This window comes from Agelaius phoeniceus, chromosome 9 (assembly GCF_051311805.1).
Source record: "Agelaius phoeniceus isolate bAgePho1 chromosome 9, bAgePho1.hap1, whole genome shotgun sequence".
NCBI lineage: Eukaryota > Metazoa > Chordata > Aves > Passeriformes > Icteridae > Agelaius > Agelaius phoeniceus.
The window spans coordinates 16,737,790-16,762,926 of NC_135273.1; the positions used below are offsets into that span (position 1 = coordinate 16,737,790).

At 43.9% G+C, this 25,137-nt stretch overlaps 2 protein-coding genes across 2 annotated transcripts; one reads left to right on the forward strand and one right to left on the reverse strand.

Moving 5' to 3' along the window:
• Positions 1–330: 330 nt before the first annotated feature.
• ANKRD1 (ankyrin repeat domain 1) lies at positions 331–6,067 on the forward strand. Its single transcript, XM_054637622.2, has 8 exons — positions 331–726; positions 1,217–1,354; positions 1,444–1,551; positions 2,182–2,280; positions 3,321–3,419; positions 3,562–3,660; positions 3,897–3,995; positions 5,160–6,067. Exons 1-8 carry the CDS (start codon positions 478–480, stop codon positions 5,268–5,270), a joined length of 1,002 nt encoding a protein of 333 aa, XP_054493597.2. The 5' UTR covers positions 331–477; the 3' UTR covers positions 5,271–6,067.
• A 1,659-nt stretch (positions 6,068–7,726) lies between these two features.
• Positions 7,727–24,780, reverse strand: RPP30 (ribonuclease P/MRP subunit p30). Its single transcript, XM_054637282.2, has 11 exons — positions 24,258–24,780; positions 23,288–23,343; positions 22,913–22,969; positions 22,147–22,221; positions 21,543–21,614; positions 16,911–17,000; positions 14,702–14,818; positions 11,194–11,223; positions 10,747–10,784; positions 9,541–9,620; positions 7,727–8,176 (listed from the first exon to the last, which is right to left on the reverse strand). The coding sequence occupies exons 1-11, from the start codon at positions 24,337–24,339 to the stop codon at positions 8,067–8,069; spliced, it is 807 nt and encodes a 268-aa protein (XP_054493257.2). The 5' UTR covers positions 24,340–24,780; the 3' UTR covers positions 7,727–8,066.
• Between the last annotated feature and the right edge of the window lie 357 nt (positions 24,781–25,137).

A 25,137-nucleotide genomic window follows, 5' to 3' on the forward strand; every position in this document is an offset into this window, starting at 1 on the left:
ATGGTTTTCTTAAGATACAACTGCCCAAGTAGTTAATGATGTCTTAAATTCTTTGATAAGGTTCTCACAGTTTCTTCTGCATTAGACTCTATAACAAATAGAATTTTACAAGGTAATCAAACAGAAAGGCAGTCTAGGTCACATGAACCACTCTCAAAATACACATCTGCCTCTACTAAGTTATCTCTTCATACACACTTAATTGGGCATCCGAAATATTTCTGAAAACTACTGAAAGCTGTGCTGCTGCACAGCACCACAAAGCTTCTGCCATTCTGCTGTGCGTGGGACATTGGTACTCACAGCAGTGGATAAAACCAGCCTTGAAATCCCTCAGCAACCCAATTTAACTGCTTGGGAGATGTGCCCCAGCCAGCTGCATCCCAGCTAAGCCAGGCACAGGCAGAATGGCCTGGCCTGGTTGTCACACACACTGAGAGAGGGTAGGAATGAGGTAAAAGCAGCCCTTAGCAATCTATGTTTCCAGGTGGTGGCTACTGCAGTCAAGAATCCATGGATTATATTTTATCATGTTTTCATTTACAGGTGACTGGGAAGAAGGTGGATGATAAAGAGACTGGCAGCTTCCTCCCTGAGGACTTCAAAAATGGAGAGTATGAAGCTGCTGTAAGATTAGAGAAGCAGGAGGACCTAAAGACAGTCCCTGAGCACTCACTGGCCCGAGGTGATCTGGATTATGAGAAGGAGAAAAAGCTAGAATCAGAGGTAGGCTCTTGGGTTTTCTGCTTGGATTTTTATCCTCATGTATGCATTTCCTGCTGCAGTCCTTGAAGTTTTGCCTCTCTCTAAGTTAGAAATACATGGTGAGCTAGAAAAACCCTTGGGAGACCACCATGAAAGGAGGTTGGTCCAAAGTCCACTGAAGACCATGGAGACCTGCTCACCTGTGTAGCCTGTAACACTGAGACAGAACCTCAACCACCCCTACACTGCCTGCCTGAACCCCTGAGAGCTCCTGTGCCCAGGGGTCAGCTGCTGCTGGCTGGCAGTGGGGGGGAGCAATCAGAGCCAGGGAGACACCTTCAGCTGCACACCTAATGACTGCTACCAAAATTACTAACCCACCAATAGCATGAAAATGTTCATCCAGTCTTACTTGAATTCAGCTGAATATTATCACATTGCTGTCCTGCCACTCTGAAAGGGAAGAGGTGATCACACAGCTCAACTTGCTGCTTTCCCTGATTTGTTCCAGCTGAAGAAGAAGAAATTACAGGCCAGGTCAAAACTTGAAAATTTGGAGGATCTTGAAAAAATTATTGAGCTGAAGAAGAAGAAAAGATGCAAGAAAGTGAAAGTGCCTGTTTTAAAGAAACCTGAACCAGAAGTTATTGTAAGTTACTTCAAAGTAGCTTATTCTGGGAAAGTATTCATGGGTGTTTGTGCCACACACATTTATGTTCTCTATATTCTTTCCTTCAGACAGGACCTGTGGATATTCCTACATTCTTCAAAGCTGCACTGGAGAATAAGTTGCCAGTAATTGAAAAATACCTGTCAGACAAAGGGGATCCAAATGTCTGTGATAAGGTACGGTCTTCTTCCTAATACAAAGCCTGCTATAGAAGAGAACAAAAATAACTTTTACCATGAGGTTTTGTAGATTCCACCCTCATGAGAGGCAAAAAAGGTGGGGTAAAGTAAATAAATGCTGGGTGTTGTGTACATCAAGTTTTCTAGTGGCCACTGAGACCCCTCAAAATCATATTACCTCAAAAGAGTCTGTATATTTAAAAGAAGGCTGTTGGTGCCCAGGAGAACCTGATTTTCTGTAGAAGGTGATCTTCCAATGCTATGGAAAAAGAGATAAGAAATTTTTCTGTAGAACAACAGAAATAAGTGGCTGCCCTCATACTCCATGATGCATGAGCTGCCCTTTCAAAACACAGTGTGGCATGTTGGATGGGGAACTCAACAGGCAGAATTTTAAATCTGGATACCACACTGCAGATACTTCCCCCATCCTTTAAAATGCTGGGTAGGCAGCTCTCAGCTATCAGGTTGCTATTAAAATTTAGCAGATTTCAGGTCTCAAAAGCTCTTTAAAAGGAACCAGCATGGAGTATGTATTTGCCATCATCCTAGGGAGGGCGGGAGAAGAGATTTAAAGATCTTTTGTGCCGTATGTGATATCTAACCTTGCACTGCTTCAATTGCCAGTTCAAACGCACTGCGCTGCACAGGGCATGCTCTGAAGGACATCTAGAGGTGGTGAAGAAGCTGGTGGAAGCTGGAGCCCAGCTTGAACAGAAAGACATGGTATGCACATCCACTCACACCTCTTCCCAAAGGCAGCTCATTGTTTTAGAGGTGCCAGAACCATTTATAGAAGTGCTTCTAACAGAAGAGGAGTACTAAAAGGCCTTGCAACGTCCTTGAAGTTTATCCTTAAAATAACATTGTTGAGAAGAGGCTTCAGGAGGGAGTGTCTGCCTCCCTGTGCCAGAGTGGTTGTTGGAAATCACAGAAGCCCTGGCCAGCAGAGTGCCACAAGCAGGAAAGCCTGGGGTAGGGTAGGAGAGCTGAGGTCAGGCTCCCAGCCCAGCGCTGTCCCCACGCAGGTCCCCAGGCTCAGCAGGAGCACCAGGGTTTCAAGGCTGTGTCCGAGAGCTCCCTGCTCCTCTGCAATGCCAGCTCCAGGCAGTCCTGAGCACCCACAGCTCCTGCAGGTGCTCCTTTGCTCCTTTGCCCTTGGCTGCACTGCCAGCCTTGCTAACCCAGCGGGGGTCCCAGAGGGTGAGGAAGAGGAGGAATGACAGGCAGAGTGCGAGCATCAAGGGACCCCTTCCAACACAGCTCAGGGCGGAGATGCTGAATCTTGTAGAGGACTTTGTGGACTTGCATAACATGGGGATTTATTTGTCTTTTAAAGAGAACTATTCTTTCCCTTGAGTTTAATTTTCTATGCATTTTAGAACCTAAAAAGCATTAAATAAAAAATACCTAGCACATACCAGCCACATACCTGGCTAAAGGTAACTTCTAAGCTCAAGGAATAAACAAAACACATCCTCTTTCACAGCAGCATTGCCAACATCTCTGTCTTTAGGAGTAATATGCAATGAATGTGAAGAGTGAGAAATTCACAGTACTGCAGAAATTAGGGCAAAATAAGAAAAGCTGTTACTAGAAACAATTTTTTTTTACTAGAAACTGTCATCACTGTGTGATCACAGTGAAGTGCTCTAGGTTAAATCACATAAAAATAATTTGGATTCATTTGGAAATTTGGTTAAAATAGTGTTTTTTTTAATATAATGATGTATTAAAATACTTTAAGTTTCTTTTTCCCATTAAAGCTTCATTCTACAGCTCTGCACTGGGCATGCCGGGGTGGAAATCTGGACGTTCTGAAATTCTTACTGGACAAAGGGATAAACATAAATGCAAGAGACAAGGTAAGTGCTTCTGGAACTCTGCAGCTTTTTAAATTGGAGACGAAAAGCTGGCCCTTACTCCCAGCAGCTAACTTCTGGCAGCTGTTTTTGAAGCAGCTTTCCCCTGTTCCATGCCACTGACCATCTCCTGCCCTACCCGCAGCTGCTCAGCACGCCCTTGCACGTGGCCGTGCGGACAGGTCGCTACGACTGCGGGGAGCACCTCATCGCCTGCGAGGCGGATCTCAACGCCAGGGACCGGGTAAGCACCGCCAGCGCCGCCTGCCCGCACAGCTGCCCGGCCCGGAGCGGCCCCAGCGGCCGGGCCTGGCCGGGATAGGCCAGGGTAGTACCGGGATCGGCCCCAGCGGGCCGGGGCAGTGCCGGGAGCGGCCCCAGCGGGCCGGGGCAGTGCCGGGAGCGGCCTCAGCGGCCGGGGCTGACCGGCAGTGCCGGGACTGCCTGAGGCTGCTCTGACGCCGTTCTCTGTCTCTCCAGGAAGGGGACACGCCAATGCACGACGCCGTGAGGCTGAACCGCTACAAAATCATCCGGCTTCTGATCCTGCACGGAGCGGATCTGACTCTAAAGAACTGCGTAAGTAACAGCACAAAATCCAAGTAATTTTAAAATAAATTTCCCACCACAGCAAGGTTTTGAGACCGGGAGAGACTTTTTTGAACAAGCTTAATTAGATCACTTCAGAGCTAATTAAAGTACAGCTGAGACAGGGAAAGGGTAACTTGGGGGAGGTCAGGGAAAAGAGGAAAACCCAGTACCTCTTTTAAAACCAGAACTCACTATCTGCTACTTAGACAACATCACACCTTTCTATAATTTACTTTAATTACTCATATCATGAAAAGATGTAATAGACAGGACACTTACTCTGCACAGCTCCTGGGCTTCAACCACCACTGAGACAACAAGGATCTTAGCTTGCAAGAGAAATCCTTTTGTTAAGCCCACAGGTGAGGACCAGCCCCAGCACTAGAGCTGGAGGACTGGCTGTTAGCCTTACAGCCGGCCAGCACATCCCTGTGGCTGAGCAGAGACAAGTCCCACACCTGGCTGTGCTCAGAGCCACTGCAGCAGCAGTAGCATTGCTTGAGCTCTGTGACCACTTATTAAAATACAGCATTTGACAGACCTTTTCTCCCAAAAGCAGCAGTAGCATGGGTTTTACCATTGTCAGTCAAAACCCCAGGGGACAAGGAGGAAAACAGTCACTGGAGCACTCAGTACTCCCTACTCTCTGCCCACCTCCCTGAAGTGTGGCTGCTCTGGCATTATCCCTCATCAGAGTATGACAATTATGGAAGGTACAGCCCCAAAGGCCAGAGATTGCCCTCTCAGACATTGTCTGCACACAAAAGTTGGTCCTACTTAATTCCTGTGGCTCATACCATAGTTAAACTCTTATCTGAATTCTGCTTTAAATGGAAGAGTCTCTTACTGAGATTGCACCTAAATATATTTCTAATCACTTGAAACTAAAAGGAAGACCTGCATGTTCTGCTGGTCACAGCCTTAGCCTAAGCCCACTGAAACCCAGGCAGTTTTCATCATGGGTCTGACCAGGACTGGGACTAGATTAGTAGAGCAGAAGTACTCTGATCCCAGGGGTGCAAGAATAAGTCTAAGCCTGTGTGTGCAGAAGAGATTCACATCATGCAGATGCACTGAACAAGTATTTAGGAAAGAACAAGGACTTGGCCATCATTGGATGAAATTAAATATTTCTCTGTTTCTTTTAACCAGGAAGGGAAAACTCCCATGGATCTTGTCCTTCAGTGGCAGAATGGCACCAAAGAGATATTCAACAGCCTGAAAGATAATTCCAAAAAGAGTGCCCATCTAGGTAAATTCTGAAGAGAGAAACCAGACCACGCTCTTTTTGCTGCTTTGAAATGCTTCCCACAAACCTGGATGAAAATGTCCTTGAACATCTATTGAAAATATTTATGGTACTGGATTATTTGAGGTGCCTTCACTGAAACTGCAAGAAACCTGCAAAGAAATTATTTTAAAAGACAGGTTGAGTGTTAAAATTCCACTAGCTCTAAAATGGCTTTATTTATTTCTATTTATTATTTATTTATTTAAAAGTAATTTTTAATGATGTTATTTAAGCTTTTTTTTATAGGTGCAATTGGTCTAAATGCAATTTTTGCCAGCAACATAAATCCTTTGGTCTTAAATGGCAGAATTTTCAACTGTAGTAGCAAGTTTTCTCAAGCCTTCCAATAGCTCTAAATAGCAAATACTTGCAACTGTTGCCTTGTCTCACTACTAAAATAACCTGTGAATTGAGTCGTGGTATGTGGAAGAGCACTGGAAGGAGGTGTACTGAGGTGCCAAGAGGATTTAATGAAGCAGTTGAGTAATGGTGTTTACACAGGGTTTGGCAATCGTGGTTGATAACGAGCTTGAGGACAGAGCTCCAACCACCATGAACCCCCCTTTGGACTGAAGGATTCAGATGTAATGTTGTGAAGGTGAGAGGAGACTGTATCAGGGAAGTGAATTTTTTAAAAACTAGACTACTACAAAGTATGATGACAGAAGAATGCAAAATCAGATTATGTATATTTGTAAATTTGTACTGCTTTTTCTGTACATTTTGAACTGATCCATTTCAGAATAAATTAACTGAGTGGTTCTTTTTACTTGCTGGAGTGGTGAGCATGCATGGAGTAATTTTGTCTCTCTTTAAAGGAAGTTTACATCATGTCTCCTGCAAAATTCTTAAAAACTTAAAAGTCTCAGCTGCCAAGAGCAGCCATCCCTTACACTCCCTCTTTGTCACTGTTAGATAAACCCCATCTCACTTATTTTGTTGAGTGGAGGCACATGTGAAAGCAGAATGACAGTATTTCAGCTAGCTAGTAAAACAAAGTTATAGTTCCATTACTGAGTTTGATTTAAAAAATATCATCTCTTAGTTAGTCACTACTATGTGGAACACGAGACAACTCCAGTTACCCAAGTCAAGAGAGATGCCAAGTCCTGTTAGGAAAGGCAGGCACTTCTGCCTTTGCTTTAGCAGAAGCAGGACAACCTGCCAGCCAGGGCATGATGTCCCATGTCACAGAATCACAGAACAGTTGGGGCTGGAAGAGAATTTAAAGCTCATCTATTCCAACCCCTCTGCAATGAGCAGGGACCTTTTCAACACCATCAGGTTGCTCAGGGCCCTGTCCCACCTGGCCTTTAATGTTTCCAGGGATAGGACATTTACCACCTCACTGGGCAACCTGTGCTGGTGTTTCACCACCCTCACCTTAAAAGACTTCTTTCTTGTATTCTAACTAAATCCATCCTTTTTTAGTTTAAACCCATTATCTTTTGTCCTATCACAACAGGCTCTGATGAATATTCTGGAGTAATCTTTCTTATAAGACCCTTTAAACACTGAAAGGCCCCAGTAAGGTGGTGCTGGAGCCTTCTATTCTCCAGCCTGAACAACCCCAGCTCTCTCAGTACTTCCACATAGAAGTGCTCCATCCTTCTTCCCAGCTTTGTGGCCCTCTCTGGACACACTCTAACAGCTCCATGTTCTTCCTGTGCTGAGGACACAGCACTCCAGATGCTGCATTCAGTTAAATGCCTGATTATCCACTGGGTGGCCTGACAGACAAATATGTCAGAGGATCTCACACTACTTCACCAACCCATGTCAGCTGGCTTTATAGTCTGCTGACCAAAGCAATGTCCTGGGCAGTATCCTGAGGTGGAGTCAGAAGTAGGCAGCAATGAATAGCTTTTCCTGGAAAGCCAGTTTTGGAGTGAAGTTGCACAAAACCCAGAGGAGCAAGAAGAACCACCTATTCTGTCTGCAGGCAGCTCTCCTAGACTGAGGCCAGCAGCTTCAGACAGGTGCTTTTCTCACACAAGCACCGTAACTCACGAGTGCCACCCTGCCAGCCACAGGCCTGATGTGTGCACACATCCTTCTCCACAGAAATCACAGCTCACCTCCACCTGCTGCTCTCTGCTGCAAGCCACAACTTCCCTGCTTGTTTCTGCCCAATTACCTGCACACTGGCAGCAAGCCTGGCAGGAAACAGAAATGACATCAGTGCTGGCTAACTCAGTGTGTTCATCACCTAACTCAGCAGCAGTTCAATCATTCAGGCACCCAAGTGGCCACAGCAATGTGCTTCAGGAAAGTGGGGGAGAAGACACTTTATTAGATACAGTGCTTCGGGAGCTAATTGAAAAGTTTCTTCACAGGCCACTTGAAGGTAAACTTCATCTACAGGCTTGCAGCTGTACAGAGATGTGTTTAAAACTTGAGAAACCAGAGGAGCTAGACTATGAAGGCATGTGTTCTTAGACATGTTTTTAATAAAAAAGGAATGCACATGTACAAGTAAAAACTTCCACGTTAGAAATGTTCTGTTGAGTTTGCATTAACTCCAGGACACCTAAGGGAGGGTGAAGAGTCAGTCTCCTGCCCTTAGCCAGGAGCCCAGCATGACCTTTCAGATGTGGTGAATACTATTCAGCAGTCTCATTCACACAGTTTTTCTCACTTGAATGCTGGAAGAATAATTCTTCTGCCGGCTGAGCAAGGTAGTAAGGGGAAAAATTAGGTTGGCTGGAGGAAGACTCAACACTGGGTAAAGACAAGATGGAGGCTTCTGTTGACAACTTGTTCAGTCCTCAAGCTTGAGTCTTAGCTTTTTTGCAGGCTGGCACTGCTGTTTCTTCCTCCTCAACCTTGCGAGGCTTCTTCACCGTGTACACCACACCACAGGCACTCTTTCGAGTTTCTGGAATACACAAGCAGAAGCTGCAGTACCAGCACCTCAAATGCTGAAATAAAATGCATTTAAGGCATACTCAGTTCAGGTGTCCATGCCCCCAACCCACAGCTGGACATGAGGAGCAACCAGCCAGTCAGCACACACAGCAGGGAAGCAACCTGCAAGGGCAGGAGCTTGGGATTCACTGCATTACAGAGTGGAGAAAATACCGGGGCAAATACAATGGTGGGTGTAGAATTATAGCAAACCAAGGAACACCAAGGTCTGCAGGGGCTGAGGAGCTGCAGAGACACAAAACCAGAGGAAACCAGGCTTAGTCAGTTCAATAATCACAGAAGGACACATTCTTGAAGCGCTGTCAAAAGCACTTCTGAGCCAAACATACTGTTCTTAAAAAAACACTAAAAAATGCATTCACATACCCCAGGATTCTTAGACTATGTGGGCACAATTGTATTGGCAGAGGATCCCCTACATACCAAGGAAGTATTTTATGGTATTCAAGAATTTTATTTACAAAACTCTCAACATTATAATGAAATACTGGTCAAATAACCTACTGAGCCCAATCCAATTTTGTAATTACTGGTGGGAAGCTTCTCTGCAAAATCTGAGTTAGAAGAGATTCCCTATTCCCTACAAATACTCTATTAGCAGAGAGGCTCTGCAAGAACCTTGAGAAAAATATATTGACTTATTCTGGGCTAGTATCCTCTCTGGGACAAGGGAAATGACAGTTGCTATTTAATTTCACAGATAAGATAGATGACAGGCTTGAGAAATCTCACATAAATTTGATAAACTCTGTATTTCTATGTAGATGAGCAGCAGGCCGGAGGAGAACCTGTTGATTTTGCCATGAGTTTGAAATGTTCCACACTGAAGAGTGAATCAGAAATAATCCACCTATTAAAGCATCAGAAAGGGACATGACTAAGCTGCTTCTGCACACATGCTGCAAAAAGGCAAATGCAAAACACATGCATACCCATTTTATGACGTCAATCACTGAGTTTTTGTGAGTGTCACCAAGATCAGCATTCAAACCTTTCCAAAATGGGGTAGTTTCACTATGAAGCACAGCAGCAGGTTCCTATTTTGGTTCAATCCTTTATGACTCATCAATGTGGTTGCATGAGTCCTCCAGCACAGACAGCACCACCAGTTCAGCCACTGATTTGCCAACATGGCAACGAGGGAAAATAAAACAGCCTTGCCACACAAGCTCCTCTTCGTGTATTGGACAAAGATTACTTCTTTGTCTGATCTGACTTGCTCTGTAAGGTCTCAGACCTTTTGGAGAATATGCATCCACAAGAACTCAGTTTAACAAACATACACATTATTTACAGGAGCTTCCAAGTGCTCACCTCCATGCAGCATGGTGGCTCTGCAGTTGGTGGACACAGCTGCCTTTGCTTCACCTTCTGACAGGCCAAACAGCAAACCTCTGTCACTGCTGCTCAGGATCAAACACACAGGAAGCAACACACACAACAGGGAAGGCTCTCTGCACAACAGGCTTGCTTACTCTACAAATAACTGGGAATTAGCAAAGCTGTAACTCAAAGTGACATTTTGCATAAGGTTACCCAGAAGCAGAAATGAGACACCCAACCCTCCTGGCTGCAGTTCCCCAGCAGCCCTCCTGGAAAGCTCCTGGCAATGTTGCTTCTTTCCAGACAAGAAGCTGTACTTTTGAAAATAAAAGTCTGTCAACACAGAAACATTTTAGATATGCATAATCAAGAAAAAAATTACCCCTCAGAAAATTTCAGCTTTGGGGACAGGGCACTGTCTGATACATAAGCATTATGCTGAAGTTTCCAGCCACCTTTAGCAAGGATGACACCACCTTAGCTATGTTAATTTGGCTTGAGCCTGACTGCTCATTTTAAGAGGGAAGAAAAAACATTGTGCATAAAATCCTTCCAGGCCACACAGCCTCCCACATGGTTCTCATGACTCAGAGCAAGCTCCTTCCCTTCCAGGGACAGGCCAAATATGTGCTTCAGGGGTGGGGAGAGTAACAAAAATGCATCTGAACTCCTAAAAGAAGGGAAGACAAGACACTCTCCTTTGTTTCTAGAACACAACAATGTTATTTAACATTACATGTATAACTAAGGACTGGAAAATCCAGAACAGAAGTAGTTACTGCTCAGATAGGAAGTTCTAATTTTACATAAAACCAATTTTATAGCTTCTGCTACCAAAAATGTGACACTTTGGAGATACTAAATAATAATTTCTCATATGGTTCATAGCGTCCTTAGATTTTTATGGGTTTTATTAATTTCTCCATTTACACCCACACAACATTAATGCACATCACAACAAAACATTCCTGGAGCTGAACACAAACATTATTAGTTACAGTGACTTCTCATGCCACCCCATGACCAAGATCTGTTGCTCCTTCCACACACATTCAGAGCCCTGATTCACTGAATGGGTCACCAACAAGTACCACTGTATAAAGTTCAAGGACTGTAAAGGATGAAAAGAATTTCAAAACCACTTTGAACTTTCCAATGCTACTACTAACTGCTGCCTTGGACTTTGGGAAAGGATACAGATTAGCCACATCATAAGGACCTCGGAGCTCTAGAGGCTAAAACAAAACAAAGAAGTTTGGATATGAGAATGCCTGTGCTGTTAGGCTGACAGTGTGAGCAGGCAGGGCAAGGCTATCAGATAGGCAAGATTAAATGCTATATAATAGCAAGCTACTGAAGATAACAGTAAATCAAGCAAATACCACTATTTTGGCAGAGTGTCCATCAGGGACAAAACTGTCATGAAAAATACCACAGCAGCAGCAAAAAAAAAATCCCCCAAAAACCAACAAAACAAAACAACTAACCAAAAAAAAAGTCCCAAAACCCACAATACAATTTTTTGGCAATGGCAACCATATTTAAACATACATTTTTATATGTTTAATGTGTAATTAAAGCTGTATTTTCAGCCACAGATAAATTTCCAAATTGTTCTGACTTTAAAAAAAATCTGGGACTTACCCTTTCAGCTGCACTAGATATAACTATGTTCTGGAAAACAAAAGAGTACAAACATTCATCTGTCAGACAGCACCAAGAAATGAAAAAAAATCAGCAAGATGCAAAAAAATTTTTGAGCATTAGCTAAGTTCAGGCTCAGAGCCCAATTAAACATCAGGGTATCTGATGCCCTCAGATGAACTCTGTCAGGGTGGGAATCTTAATTTGGGGACATGATAAACTCAGTTATTGCCCTGTCCCCTACAACAGACAAGGCACAGACACAAGCCCTCCCTTGCCATTACAAACCTCTCACAGCCAGATAAGAGATTGGTAAGCACATCTCATTTTAGAGTGACAGGCAAAGCAGTGTAAGTGTCCAGAGTGATGGCATTAGGCAATCACCTATCAGCCTGTATCTCTCATAGTGGACTTCAAAGTGCCCTTAAGGGTAAAGAAAAAATGCAGAGCTGCAGGCACTGTGTTAAGAAGTGTCCCCTTTATTTACACCAGTTGAAAAAGGCCCCACATAAACAACAACTCACCCTGAGCTGTAACAGAAATAGATGTAGGAGTCCAGGGTCCCCCAGAAGCAGCTTACAGATAGTGCCTTGAGACAGTTTGGTGCTCCCAGATTTTCAGGCTATGCTGTGGCAGTACCACTCAATGCTAAGCATTCATGTTAGCCTTGACCATACCCACACTGGCTCAGGAAATGTATCTACACTTAGGAAATGGCAGCCACTTTGTGCCACACACTCCTCTCCCTTAACACTGGCACCCCTGTGAAAATCACCAGGCAGAGAAATCCTTCTCCCTTCTCTCCCAAAAGGTTTCTGCAAAACAGGCATGTGACTACACTGGCGCTGGCAGATCCCACAGCTCAGCTGCCAGAGCTCTTCTGATGCTGAGCTCCAAGGATGCTCACCTAGGGGGGGCCTGTTTAGCTCAGGTGCTAACTCTGCAGCAGCAAAATCTCCTTGCACCTTTAATTATACTGAATAAAAAAGGCTTTGGGAATTCCTGCTTGAGTGGGTGAGAATTAGAATTGTGCTGAGGCAGAGACAGACTTTCCCTCTCTGATGTCAGTACCACCAACACATCACTCATCTCTGGTTTCAGGGTGGGCTTTCCCCACACTGCTCTGCTTCCCCTGCCACCTCCTCAGCACAAAGAGCTGGGCAGGCACTGCAAGAAAATGTCCCCTGTGTAGCCAGAACTCAACAGCTGAAAGACCAGTGTAAAACTGACTGCATGTTCACAGTGTGCCAAAGGTTTCCTCATGTGCTGAGGAGAAGAGCATGGGACAGATGACTCTGCCTCACCACAAGGAAAGCCAGAAGCAGAAGCAATATATACATCAGAGTGACTTAACAGCACACATCCTGACAGAGCCTAGGACATTGTTTTTTCTGAATACTTCACCTTTAGAACGACTACACTATGGATCCCAAAGGTGCTTTTGGGCATAAGTGGTGCTGACTGCAAGAGCTTGCTGAGAAAATTCAAGTTTCCTGCTGCAAACTGTAGCAACTAATGCCTGTCACCCAGGCTCAGAGGAGATCCCAGAGCAGCTGTATGAGCCATCTGAAGGCAGCACAGGACTGTGGATCACTGCTGTGCACTGGAGATCAGTGCTGTGGATCACTGCTGTGCACTGGAGATCAGTGCTGTGGATCACTGCTGTGCACTGGAGATACGCCCTGCCTGGTTCAAAGGCTTTCACTAGGGGATGGGTAACATGGAGGAGGGACACAAGAGCAGATAAGAAAAGCACTGCTGGCAAGTGAAGAGCAGCAGGCAAAGGCAAATCCAAGGCAAGAGCTAAAGGCAAACCTAAAAGGCAAAACACTATCTCCCCAGGTAAAGCAGACAGCAGCTGTTCAGTACATTGCTCCAGGCAGCCTCCAACTCAGTTACCAAAACACAGGAGGTGAGGGACTGTGGCTATACACACCTTCTGTCTGGCAAGGCAGGGGAGTTTCTCCTTCATTCCCTGCACATTTTAATATTTTAAAGACACTGCTCAATGCCAGCTCTGAGATCACAAGTAAATTTCTGAAGGTTTCTCTGCCCTGCTATAATAGAGGAGGAATAAAAGTATCCAAAAGCTACTATGGGTTGAGCAACTACACGTTACAGAACAGAAGCAGCCTATGGACCAGCCATCCCATGTTTCATTGAAACAAGGGCCTCTACCTCACTGACAGAGCAAACTCTCAGTAAGGGAGAGTTGGTCCACAGCCTACTGAGTCTGGAGGCAAAGAACAAAGACAAGCTAGCAGTCCTCCTCCAGTGCCTGACAACAACTTGTCCTGTGCAGCTCCAGCTGATTTACCTTCCAGCCACAGATGAAACCCTGACTGACAGATGCAGAGTGAAAGGGCACCATGCATAGACTGAACATCTCGCTTGCCCTATCCATGATACCAACACAGCTGGTGCTCTCCAGTTCATCAATGAGCACATGAGAAGCACATCCTGAACTGCACAGAGGAAAGAGGAACAATATCAAAAAGGGAATTCCAAAGGAAAGTGGTCTGGTGTGTATAGAAGTCAGTACTTCATGTCATCACCTGCTAGAGCTGGGCTTCTCAGGACAGGCTGTGCAAACACTCACCTCTTCTGTAGCACCAAGGAAATTAATCTGTTTGACCCACCCTACTGTTCTATAAAAGCTGCCATGCTTGAGGAGAACTGAGGTAATGAAGGATCTACTTTTAATTTACCTTCCAAGCTCTACATCCCACTTGAGATTTTCCAAATCCAGCTTCTCTGACTAGCTATATGTGGCAGAGGCCATTTGCAATACAGAAGAGGGAGCTACAATTTCTGTTAAATTTGATATGACCCCCTATTAAAAAACATGGCATGAGAGGACACAGCATAAAACAGCTTAACCTGGTAGCCTGGGAGGAGGTAAGTTATGAAAGCAATGTGTTACATGCATCTCAAAGTTACTTCTTCCTTGGGTTTCAGCAGCATGGAAGAATGCAGCTCATCTGACTGCAGCAAAGCCTTGGCTGACAGCCAGCTAGCTGTGTGGTCTATTTTGGACACAGAGAATTTACTTGTTAACAAAACAAGATTTCTACTTTTTTAAAAAATTGTTTTTTAGCCCCCATATTCAAATTAGGCAGTCAAAAGAGCTTTTGGTTAATGAGAAATATGAAGTGGAAGATTTTAAAGAAATAAATGAATTTCAGTTCTAGTGCAAACCTTAGATGTCTGGCACTTTAATCTCCCTCCATCCCCTCCCACTTTTGTTTTTGGGAATTGCATACCATAACAACACATGGGTTGTTCTGGAAAAAGAATCTAACAGCCTGACAGCTTAAGAAGAAAGCATGCAGTGGTGCAAGATTGGAAGTATCTGGAGCTACAATGATTGTGTCCTTGTGTTAGTAGGCCAAAATTTAGTCACAGCTTCAGATGTCCCAGCATCAAATTCATTTAAAATGGCTCAGTCTGTACAACTCCAGAAAAACTTGAACTGATTTAATTACCTTGTTTTCACTTGAGAGCTTACCTTTCCTTTGCAGATCTGCATCAGGCTGATGGCATTTGAAATTGTGTATCTTCTCATAGTAGAGTCTTTGATGGCAGGCGTGTAAAGAAGTTCAAAGTAGATGCCTCGATCTATTGCCTTCACATGAAAGAGAGTGATCAAAAATCAAAAGGAGAGAAGCCTAACAATCTAACAACTGCTGTCTGCTATTGATGCAGCTTACTCTCACTTTAACTGTGTCACATACAAAAAAAAAAAAAAATTGTTCCAGTAAGAGCACAGCATAGCATGAAAGGAGAGTGGGGGAAGGCTTCACTGTACACCAGATACGTGTGCATAAATCTTGGACAGATAAATGAGGTTTAACAAACAAGTACCAACCACTTATTTGCTGTAATTGGCTATCACTACTATATACACACAATCAGAGTCAAGGAGACAGATAACCATTGCTGGTAATCTGCTGTCTTGAAACTTTGAGGGCCCAAGTCCTCTAGTCCCACACCCCACTGTAAGAAAGATCATCACTTCCCTCAGCAGCCATGCATTGCAGATGAAGAATTCCTCCTTGCACAAAAGCAGCAACGAGGACCCTTCTCCTGTCTCACAGCATACTCTGGTGTTTGTGACAATGTTAGAAAACACTGAGTCACAGAAGAGGTTTCAAATAGTAACACTGGTTATGTTTTCAGCTGCTTTGACATCCTTTGCTGTCACAGTGCCTCACCAAAAGCCCAGTATTCTTGTTTTTGCAAACACAGAAAGGTTAAGCAACTTGCACACAGTGTGCTAGCAATAAAGACACATTGTAAGGCCAGGAGTTCTTTTTTCCATGACAATCCTACATTTGCCTGAAATGATACTCTTCTCTTACACAAATATTATTAAAATAGGCTACAATGGTAATACTGTAAGAGAGTCCAGTAACTGAATACAGCTGGAATTAATCCAGCTCCCTCCCATGCATGACCTCTCTATGCAGCACAACAGAAGCTATACATGCATCAAATGTTTTACATAGATCTGGCCTGATAACTGCAAACAAGAGAAGCCTGAATTTATCAAAACCAAACAGGTGATGGCAATACACCAATTTCCAGTCAAGGTGGTTTTTAACCTCATCCCTACCACTTCAGCTGCCTGCCAATCTGTCTGGCACTGTAACAACCAAAACTGCCTGCCCCAGGATGCACAGACCAGTCCAACAGACAGACTGCCTTGAGGCTGGGAGTGTGGAAGATGAGAGGTAGCTTGCAAGGAAAATGTCTCCCAACACAGGGCTCTAAGAGCCACACAGCTCCTTACCTGGGCCACCTGCTGCACTTTTAGACAGCTAGGGTACTTTCATACAGTGTTTCATACAAAACTGTTATTCCAAGTGGAATGTTGAAATCCTCAGTTTACCATAAATGCCAATGTATTATTCCTATTCTGTCTCAGAATTAATTCTAGTTAAATTTGAATTTTTATTCTAGGTCAAACTTTAGAAGAAAAGGAAGTAGGATTACTAGGCAATTCCAAATTTAAAATTTTAAGAACTAAGTTCTACATCAGTCAAGAATGCCCATGTGGAATGAACCTTTACATATACTCAGAGGAGAAAACAAGTTCCCATAAGAGCACATCCAGATTAGGTTTTCTGGCAAACTACCAACAGCAGGCAGAACTATATTTGATCCACACTGATAGCCATCTTGGGTCCCACAGCATATATTTAGCAATGCTACATTGGGTTCATTTACCAAGACATTCTTTTGTCCAAGTATGGATTCAATACAGTTGTCTTTCAAGTAACCAGCATAACATCCTTCTCCTAAATTAACACTGTCATTCACATTTCCTGTCTTTTAAATCAAAGAGCTGTTTATCTGTTTTGACACAGCTATACCATTTCTGGTTTGGGAAGCAGCTTTGTCAGCACTCACACCATATCTCCCTGCTTAGCAGCACAGTGGCCTGAAGGCTCTGTTTCCACTCCTTGGGAACACCACTTCTGCCTTCTTAAGTGGGGGACAGGAGGAGAAAAAGAAAGAACATACAGCAATGTGTATTAAGTGCTGCAGTGGAGGCCCTGAAGTGAAGGACATTTGAAACAAAACTATACATTATGCAAGAAAATAAAAGAACCACTTGGATAGGAATGGTGGGTGGAAAGCAGTAGGGAATTCGACTCAGATTTTGTATTTAATGTCAGTCTAACAGCAAGAATACAATTTAGATGTAAATTTACCATATTCACAGGGGGCCTTCGGAAGTAGAATGGCAGCTTTTCTGTTACATTTATGCAGACCAGATCCACATCTAGTGTTGTGCAAGCAATCTGCAGCAAAGAAATAGGAACAGATTATTAGATATGCCAAAAAATACATAACCAACTTAAGGTGCACTAATATTCTCCTTCATTTCTTAATGCAACTAATGCCTCTCCAGGGTGAGATCAATTTTAAAATTAAGAAGTACTATGCATTGCAGATAGGCCAATACAACAGCAGCATTTGCGACTTAAAACCCAAGTCTTCCCTTTCTTACAGAACTAATTTTACAATAAAATAATGGTCAACCCCAAAGCAGTACTTACTTTGTTTTTATCTGACAGAGGACATGCAGAAGCAATGTTGGCTTTTGACAAAACAACTCACAGATAATAAAGACCAACCCCAGTTTAGAAAGGGAAGAGCCCAGGAACTGCCCCTTGTCCCATCCTGCTCTGCTTCCAGTGCAGCACCTGTTTGTTTTCAGGATTAATTACTTTTACCAGCATGGTAAAATAGAGAAAAGAGAGAATAGAGAAAAGCATGAAAAAGCACTCCCTTTCTTGGCTGAGTGCAGCTCCTCCTGACAGCCACACCTCTGGCAAAGTCTGGAGACAGCACTGAAGGCTGCAGTTTAAGAATTTAGCTTTGAATTCACACCACAATTTACAGGTTGTATTAAGAGACAGAGGAAAGGAACAAGGGGCAGAGGGTCCTCACACTGAGATACAGGAAAAATTAAGGGGACCTAAAAAGGAGTCCTTGATTAATCTCATGCACCCAAGGTAGGAATTGTGTATGCCTACTCTGAAAGGATGATTGCACAGGGCCAGACTAACATCTGTAAGCAGGGTTGAAACAAAGAAGGTAAGACAGGATGGAGAAGTTGAAAAGGAATTTTCTGTGGGTAGGGGAACTCTCTGCACTCAGAAACCTGGCAGCAACTGCTCCAAATACACCTGGGCCAGGTGCCAACCATTCATCCCTCCTCCCAGTGGCACAAAAGCAGTGGGGGCTGTGAGGAGCCCCAGGGGAAGGGCTGCTCTAACACAAGGCACACTGCTGCTTGGCAAACTGGTCTTCTACCAGTTTGTTCACATGGAATTTGGATGGAGATGAGAGCAGAGGCCCAGCTTTAGGAATGTTTCTTAGCTGTTGATAGCACTCTCTCCTAAACAAGACAGCCACAGTACACATGCAGGCAAACCACAACATTTTTGAAGTTGAAATGTCTCTGCCAGAACATTCAGACTAAACTTTTTCTTCATGCCCTACCTTTATCTTTATCCTCCAATAGGCAGGACATGGGCTGCCTGTGGAATCTATGGCATAGAATTAGATTTGCAAGAGGAAGTTCAGCCCTACTACAGTCAGCTTCCCTCCTTTTCTTACATGAGGTACAAACTACTACACAGAGGTGATTTATGGGAACATGCACAGAACAAATAGCTCTGAATCATGCCCTAGGAAATATGTCAGTGAGGTCATAAAAAATTCAAGAAGAGATTATGGCAAAAATTAAGGGAAGTGAGAATAGACATGCAAGTTGTCCTATTTGATGAGAAATCAAGCCTTCCTAATGAGCTCCAGAAACACTGGAAAACTCTTTACCATTTTGCAAATTTAGCACAGTGGGACAGGGAGTGTCTCAAAAGCCAGGATATCTACAGGATTCCAGTGACATGAACATGTCACAAAATATGGAAACCAAGGAAAAACAAACTCCGAGTCATATTCCTCACATATGAGGAATTCCTGCACTGTATGAAAAACTGGAGAGCAGATTTCTCCAAGAACTCTAATGTTCAGCCTAGCTCTGGCTCCCAAACAAATCAAATATGCAGTCAAGCTAAGGCTACCCTGGCTGCTGGAAAGATCTGAAGTGCAACGACTTCATCCAGAAAATGAGGTGCAGCAAGTTGCACAGCCCAGCAACTGCCTGGCAGCACTGTGGGCAAGAGCCCCATCTGCTGGGAGAGCCCCAGCAGCCGTTAATAAATACATCTGCCACTGCCTGGGCGCTCTGGAGCAAGCTCTGGCAAACGTTTTAGGAATAAACATTGAAATCTGACTTTGCACTACATCTTCAGGTGTACATAGGTAGGTTTTTTTAGATACTAGTGATGTGCTAAGTGCTTACAAACAGCAGACAGAGCTAACTAAAACAATCATTAAAACAATCAGAAATCTTAGAAAGCAGAAAGCAGCAAGTAGTCTATTACCTGCATGGAGTGGGCATTCCTGCTGCAGGCCAAAACAATCTTTTTGGGAAATTTAAACAAGGAGCCCATTCTACAATTCACAAATGTGGCTTCCTCATCCCCTTAAGGATATAAATTATTTGAAGAATTTGAGCACATCTTTCAGTACATATCACTGCCACACTCAGCCACAAAAGAGCTTCCCTGGCTTGTGACAAAAGGGCACAGACTAGTTTTTGGGCCATGCTAAAATTGGAGTACACCTCCAATGGTCATGTAATTTTTTCACAAAAACATGAAAAATCTTGTTCTATAGAGAAAATATAAGTGCCAAATTGTTGGTGAGAAAGATGATGCTCTTGAGCTCATGCTGAGTTACCAAAAGCCAATAGGAAGTTAATTTGCCATGCAAGACCCACTCTTGAAGGCTTTATTCTTAATAAAGAAATATCCATGAGTTGTAAGAGGCCAACTGTATGTGCTGAAACCACCTGTGTAAAGTCCCTTTCACCTGTGTGATACCTCTGTGAAACTGAATCAGCTCTCCACAGCGAAACATTCTAAAATCTCTAAACAAAAGGCAGCCATACAAACCTGCCTTGAACGTGAAGGATGAATGAAGTCTTTCACCTCATGCACTTTGCAGGAAACACGCCTGGGTTCCCTCCCCAGCTCAAAGTGCTGCTAGCATGGAAGCAATGGAGATAAGCTCACTGAAAATCCTGCTTCTTTCCTCACAGCCTGTCCAAAACCTGCCAGAGTGTCAGCTTAGCCAAGCACTGTGTGCACTGGCCTGCCAGAGCACAGCACCCCTCTGCGCTGGCAAACTCTGCGTGCCTGCCTGCCTGCCTGCCTGCTGAATCACTCTGGGAAAGGGCATCTGCCTGGAAAAGAACTTGGCAAAACCTCTGGTTACTGCTCAGCCAAAAGCAGGCTCCCCCAAGCAAACTGCCATGCAGCTGAGCAAGCAAGCAGCTCAGAAGCAAAGCAGACAGGGACCTGCAGAAATGAGTGGCTGCTTAAACACGGCCACAGCTGGATGTGCAACTGCAGCAGGAGGAGTGATATGGCTGAAAATAAACACTAATAACCCTTAAGTGAGAGAATACCCTTTTCCCAAAAAACAACACAGCACACCCCAGCTGATCAACTATTTTCAGGTGCTTGTTTAAGCACATGATAAACTGATTGAGCTCACTTGAGAAATGAGATTTTACACTATTGCCAGAGATCAAAAGAAAGACGTGGAGAGTGGCCAGCAAAAAATATTTTAAACCATTTGCCTCTGTCACACCCTGAAGAGTCCTAAAATCTTTCAAGGGAAATAAAATTCAGAAATTTGTTTCATTTTGCTGTAACTCTTATAATTAATGTTTGAATTCTGCTGAAAAAATCTCTGAAGTTCATATTCTTTGACAGCCTCCTGCTTTGTAGTTTACTTGGACAAGACTTGAAATAGGAGGAGAAATATTGTAGAAAAACAAAACAGAATAATACAATTTTAATGTGGCAAAACAGGTACTCAGCAGTACTAGAAAGTGGCTTTAACTTATTTAAAAAAAACCACCAGACTCAGTTTCAAACTGAGAAGCTCCCTTTGAAAGTAAATTCTTCAAAGAAACTCACTTCTTTTTTTGCTGTCCCTGTCCCTCCTTCACACTGCTTTAAACTGCATGCCTGCCTGCCAAGGCTAACAGAGATGGAACACTTCCACCTACTCACCAATTCAGACTTAATATTTACAAGCTTACTACAGGACGGACATCAAATTTTGGGTTTTGTAAGAAAAATTGTGACAAAAACATTACTTTTTTCAAGGTGCTCCACCCAATCAGAACATCAACAGCTGTTATCAAGTATTTGAGAACAATTTAAATAAAATATGAAGGAAATGGAGGTGAACAGCCATCAGGTAACTCACAGAACCGCATTAGTTCCACTTTAAAATCCTCCCTAGCATTTTTGCTATCAGGAGTAACTAGTTCTAACAGAAGATCACAAGTGCATTGTGATGGGAAGTTGTCAAGAGTTTGACAAGCTAAAGCTGAAGACAGAAGTTTTCTACATGATAGTATAAATATATTGGAGGAAAAAAAAGGATGTTTTCTCTCCTCACTATAGTACAAGGCACATAAAGGCAACCACAGTGCAGGGCATACAAGCCCTTTCATCAGGTAGACAAGGAAAATGTTTCAGACTTTAACCTGTCACCTCAGGGTCCTGCAGCCTCCTGCAAATCCTCCCAAACCCCACAGCCCATCAACTGCCCTGGCAGCCTGGATTGTTTGATTAACTCCACGAGGTCTTTATAAAATGGGAAATAAAATCAAAACAAAAGCATGTACTTTAATTAGCACAAGGCACTAAAGGCTACTGAATGAGCATTACTGATGAGATGATTGTACTTACATGGAACAGTTTCTCAGTTTTTGGAAATACTGCTATGATGTCATATAACCTTATGTTTGCAGATGTTGATCTCTAGAAAAGGAGCAAACAATTACTACTTTGAATTCTGATAGATGACAAAGCCATGCACAATGATTACAACCAAAACAATAAGAAAAAAAAACCTTTTTCCCCTGTCAAGTACTAAAACAAAGCCAATAATCATCCAATTACACAGCAGGTTTCTACAATGAAGTCATTCATTCTCAATTGGAGGCTTGTCCCACCAATTTACTAAGACACTTTTTGCTTTGATCTTGTAGCACAAAAACATAACCAGATGCAAGGGTTGCTCTTGGTCTTCTAGTTCATGCACAGAAGTCCAGAAACCAAGGAACAGAACTGTTGTTCCCTAATGATCACAAATGATCAACAGAAGCCATATATGCTCTTGTAAGTCTGCATCTCCTCATGATCACATTACTAGTTAGAGATGCAATCTCAGAAACCACAGCTGAGTGCCCTATAAATTCCAGGATCTTGTCCCCATAGAATTTCCAAAGTTTCATTCATTCATTAAGAAAAGGAAATAAAAGTTTCAAAATTCCTTGTTGAGTATACTTACCAAGAGATTACAGTGGGAAGGATCAGAAACAACAAGTGTTAGCCTGGTCAAGACTTTAATTCTTTTAGATGTCCCCTACAGAAAAAAGAATAATATAAAAAAATTAATAAGCCAAAGGAAAAATTTGTGGTAATTTCCACCCAGTCTGCTATAAAAAGAAAATGGTGTCATGCTTATAGTCTTGTTATACTCATTTTCTTAAGTCTGAATTAAACTTCCCTAATTTACATTATCTCTTTGATATTATACCTGTTCTTACAAAAAATGATTTACTGTGTCTCTCTGGGGAAAGATGAATAGAAAGCAAAAAAAAAAAAGAAAAACAACCACGCAGAAAAATTGAGTATGTTTTGCTATGATTCCCCAGGGAGGTCACAACTTCAAGGAAAAGCAGTTCTTGAATTAATCAATGTCAGTGACCCAAAACACATTATTGTACTTCTTTATATTCAAATTTTGCTCCATCAAAACCACAAAATTATTTTCAAAACTTAAATTTCAAGAACTGTACTGTAATTATTCAACTACAAGCAGATTCAAAATTCACACAAAGCAACTTCTTTAATAATTTCAAAAATAATGAATAGAGCCTACTCTGATGCAAGTTTACTATTCTTCCAATGCTTGGAGTTTGAACCATGAAATAATGGACAAATTTTTCTTTTTTGATTAACACCTCATACACAAAATCACATATACAAACATACAAAGATAAAAAAGGGTAACTCAGAATAACAGTATATCTATAGAATGTAACTAGACATACTTGTACAATAGGTAAAGATGGAAACAACTCTGAAGGGGATACTGGCTTGATGATTTCCTTGAAAGAGAACAGAACAAAATTATTAAAAATGTCATGGATTATGTTTACATGTAAACAAAAACTGTGTTCTAATCTTAAGAATAAATTTACTACACTAAGAAAACTATTTTTGTGAGACAGTACATGAACCATATTAAAAATTAATCCAAAGGCAGTTCTCCTGAAATATAAAATGGGAGTTTTGTTACAAATAAAGAGATTTGTGCTTGTGTCTAGATGTGCATTCTGCAGCTAAAGTTATCTGGAAACATGCAATAAGGCAGCAGATTTACTAAAGAAAACACAGTAAGAACAAATAATCCCAAGAAAAATTACCTGTTTCTTTTCTTTAAAGTCAATGACATGATTAAGTGCAACTACAGAATATCCCACTGAAAAACACACAGTAAAAATTTGGTTAAAATATAGTAAAAAACAATTCCAATGAGAAAACTGTAAAATACTCATTACTTAAATGTCCTAAAGTTAATAATCACGTGCAAGTTTAGATTTCACAGTATTTTTTAAGACGACTGGTTCACCCAAAAAGTGCTTTGAAATAGAAAAAAAAAATCATCTGTTCGGCTTTTAACATAGCCCTGACCTGACAACTCTCACTCAATGGCAGAGCTTTATGAACACAAACACATGGATTTGGTGTCCCCAAAGGTCTGGCCTAGCTTGGCCCCGGTTATGACTTTCTTTATGGAAAACTGCTGTAATCAGGACAGTTGTTAAAACTGCAGATAACGCAGAGCCGGCAGAGATGCAGCTGTCGGAGAAGGCAAAGCAGTAATTCCAAACGATGCCGACTGAACGGAGGAGAAGGTCTGGTTCCCAGGCTCTGGGGAGGATGACAGACTTGGCAGGGGCATTCAAACCTCCCGCCCCAAACACCGCACGGGCAGCACGTGGCTGTGCAACAGCTCCGCAGGAAAAGAGCCGGGCCCTACCAAACTGCAGGCGGAAAAACTTGTGCGCGTAGGGAAGAAAACAACTGTGGCACTGGGACAAGCAGGCAGAGACAGAGCTGCAAGGCGCAGCAGGAGCTTCCCCTGCGGCCCCGTCCCGGGCATAGGCAGCCCTGGGCACTGGGCTGGCAGAGAGCCGCGGGCTGAGCGGAGCGGCGCCGAGGGAAACGGAGGGAAGGGAAGGCTCATCCCGGGGAGTCCGGCAGTGCCTGCCGAGCCAGGGGAGCCGCCGCTCGCGTCCCGCTGCCATCCTGCCCGGGGCCGGCCGCGCTCCCCAGCTCGGCCCCACCGAGCTCCGAGCCGGCCCCGCCGCCCGCCCCGCTCGCAGGACTCACGGTGCGCCGCGGCCTCCAGCAGGCTCTGCAGGGACTTCTTGTCCGCTCCCTGCGGCAGGTTCAGGTCGGCGAAGCCGGCCATGCTCCCGGCGCGGCGGGCGGGCCCAGCCCGGGCACGGCGGCGGCGCACGGCGGCGGCACCGCCCTCCCGCCCGCGGCAGCCTGGGCCCTGTAGTCCCGCCCGTCCGGGCCGGCGGCTCCCGTCGCCCCGCAGCGGGGCCGTGCTCCGCGGGGCCCTGGCTGCCTCGCCGCCACGCTGCGGTGGCCTGGGAAGGGCCGTGCGGTGATGGCTCGGGTCTCAGGCGGGGGCTCTGAAGGCGATCCCCCAGGATCGTGGTTCGTTCCCAGGCAACGCACCCCGGGCCGGCTCTGAGGGGCATCCCCCGAGTCAGGGCATCCCCGAGCGGCTCTGCCGCTCTCCGTGGCCGCAGCGGCGCCGGCCGAGGCTCGCCGCGCCCCTCGGAGCCGCCGGGTGCCCACCAGGTGGAGCGGTAGCCTTGCTCCAGTGGCGTGTTATCCCCTGTGAAACAGATTCGGCTCTGTCTGAACGTTGCCAATAAAAATCAAATCCAATCTTTTCTATTTATGGTTTCATAGTTACTCTCTTTCCTACAAAGCCCCGAGCTGCCATGTCAAAGATATCGCCTGACACTGAAGAGGACAGAGGAATTCTCACAGACTGATATTCAGATAAAAGTTCACTGTGTAGCACTGCCACAAAAAGTACTAATATTGTTCTACCGCAGATAAATAGCACACAATATGTAAAATACAAATGGAAGTTCTCAATAGGTGCTTTTTGGTGACTTAGAGCAGCTGCTGAAGACAGCAGGTCTGCAATTCCTGTCCAACTTCAGGCGGCCAGACCAGGTGGTCCTTC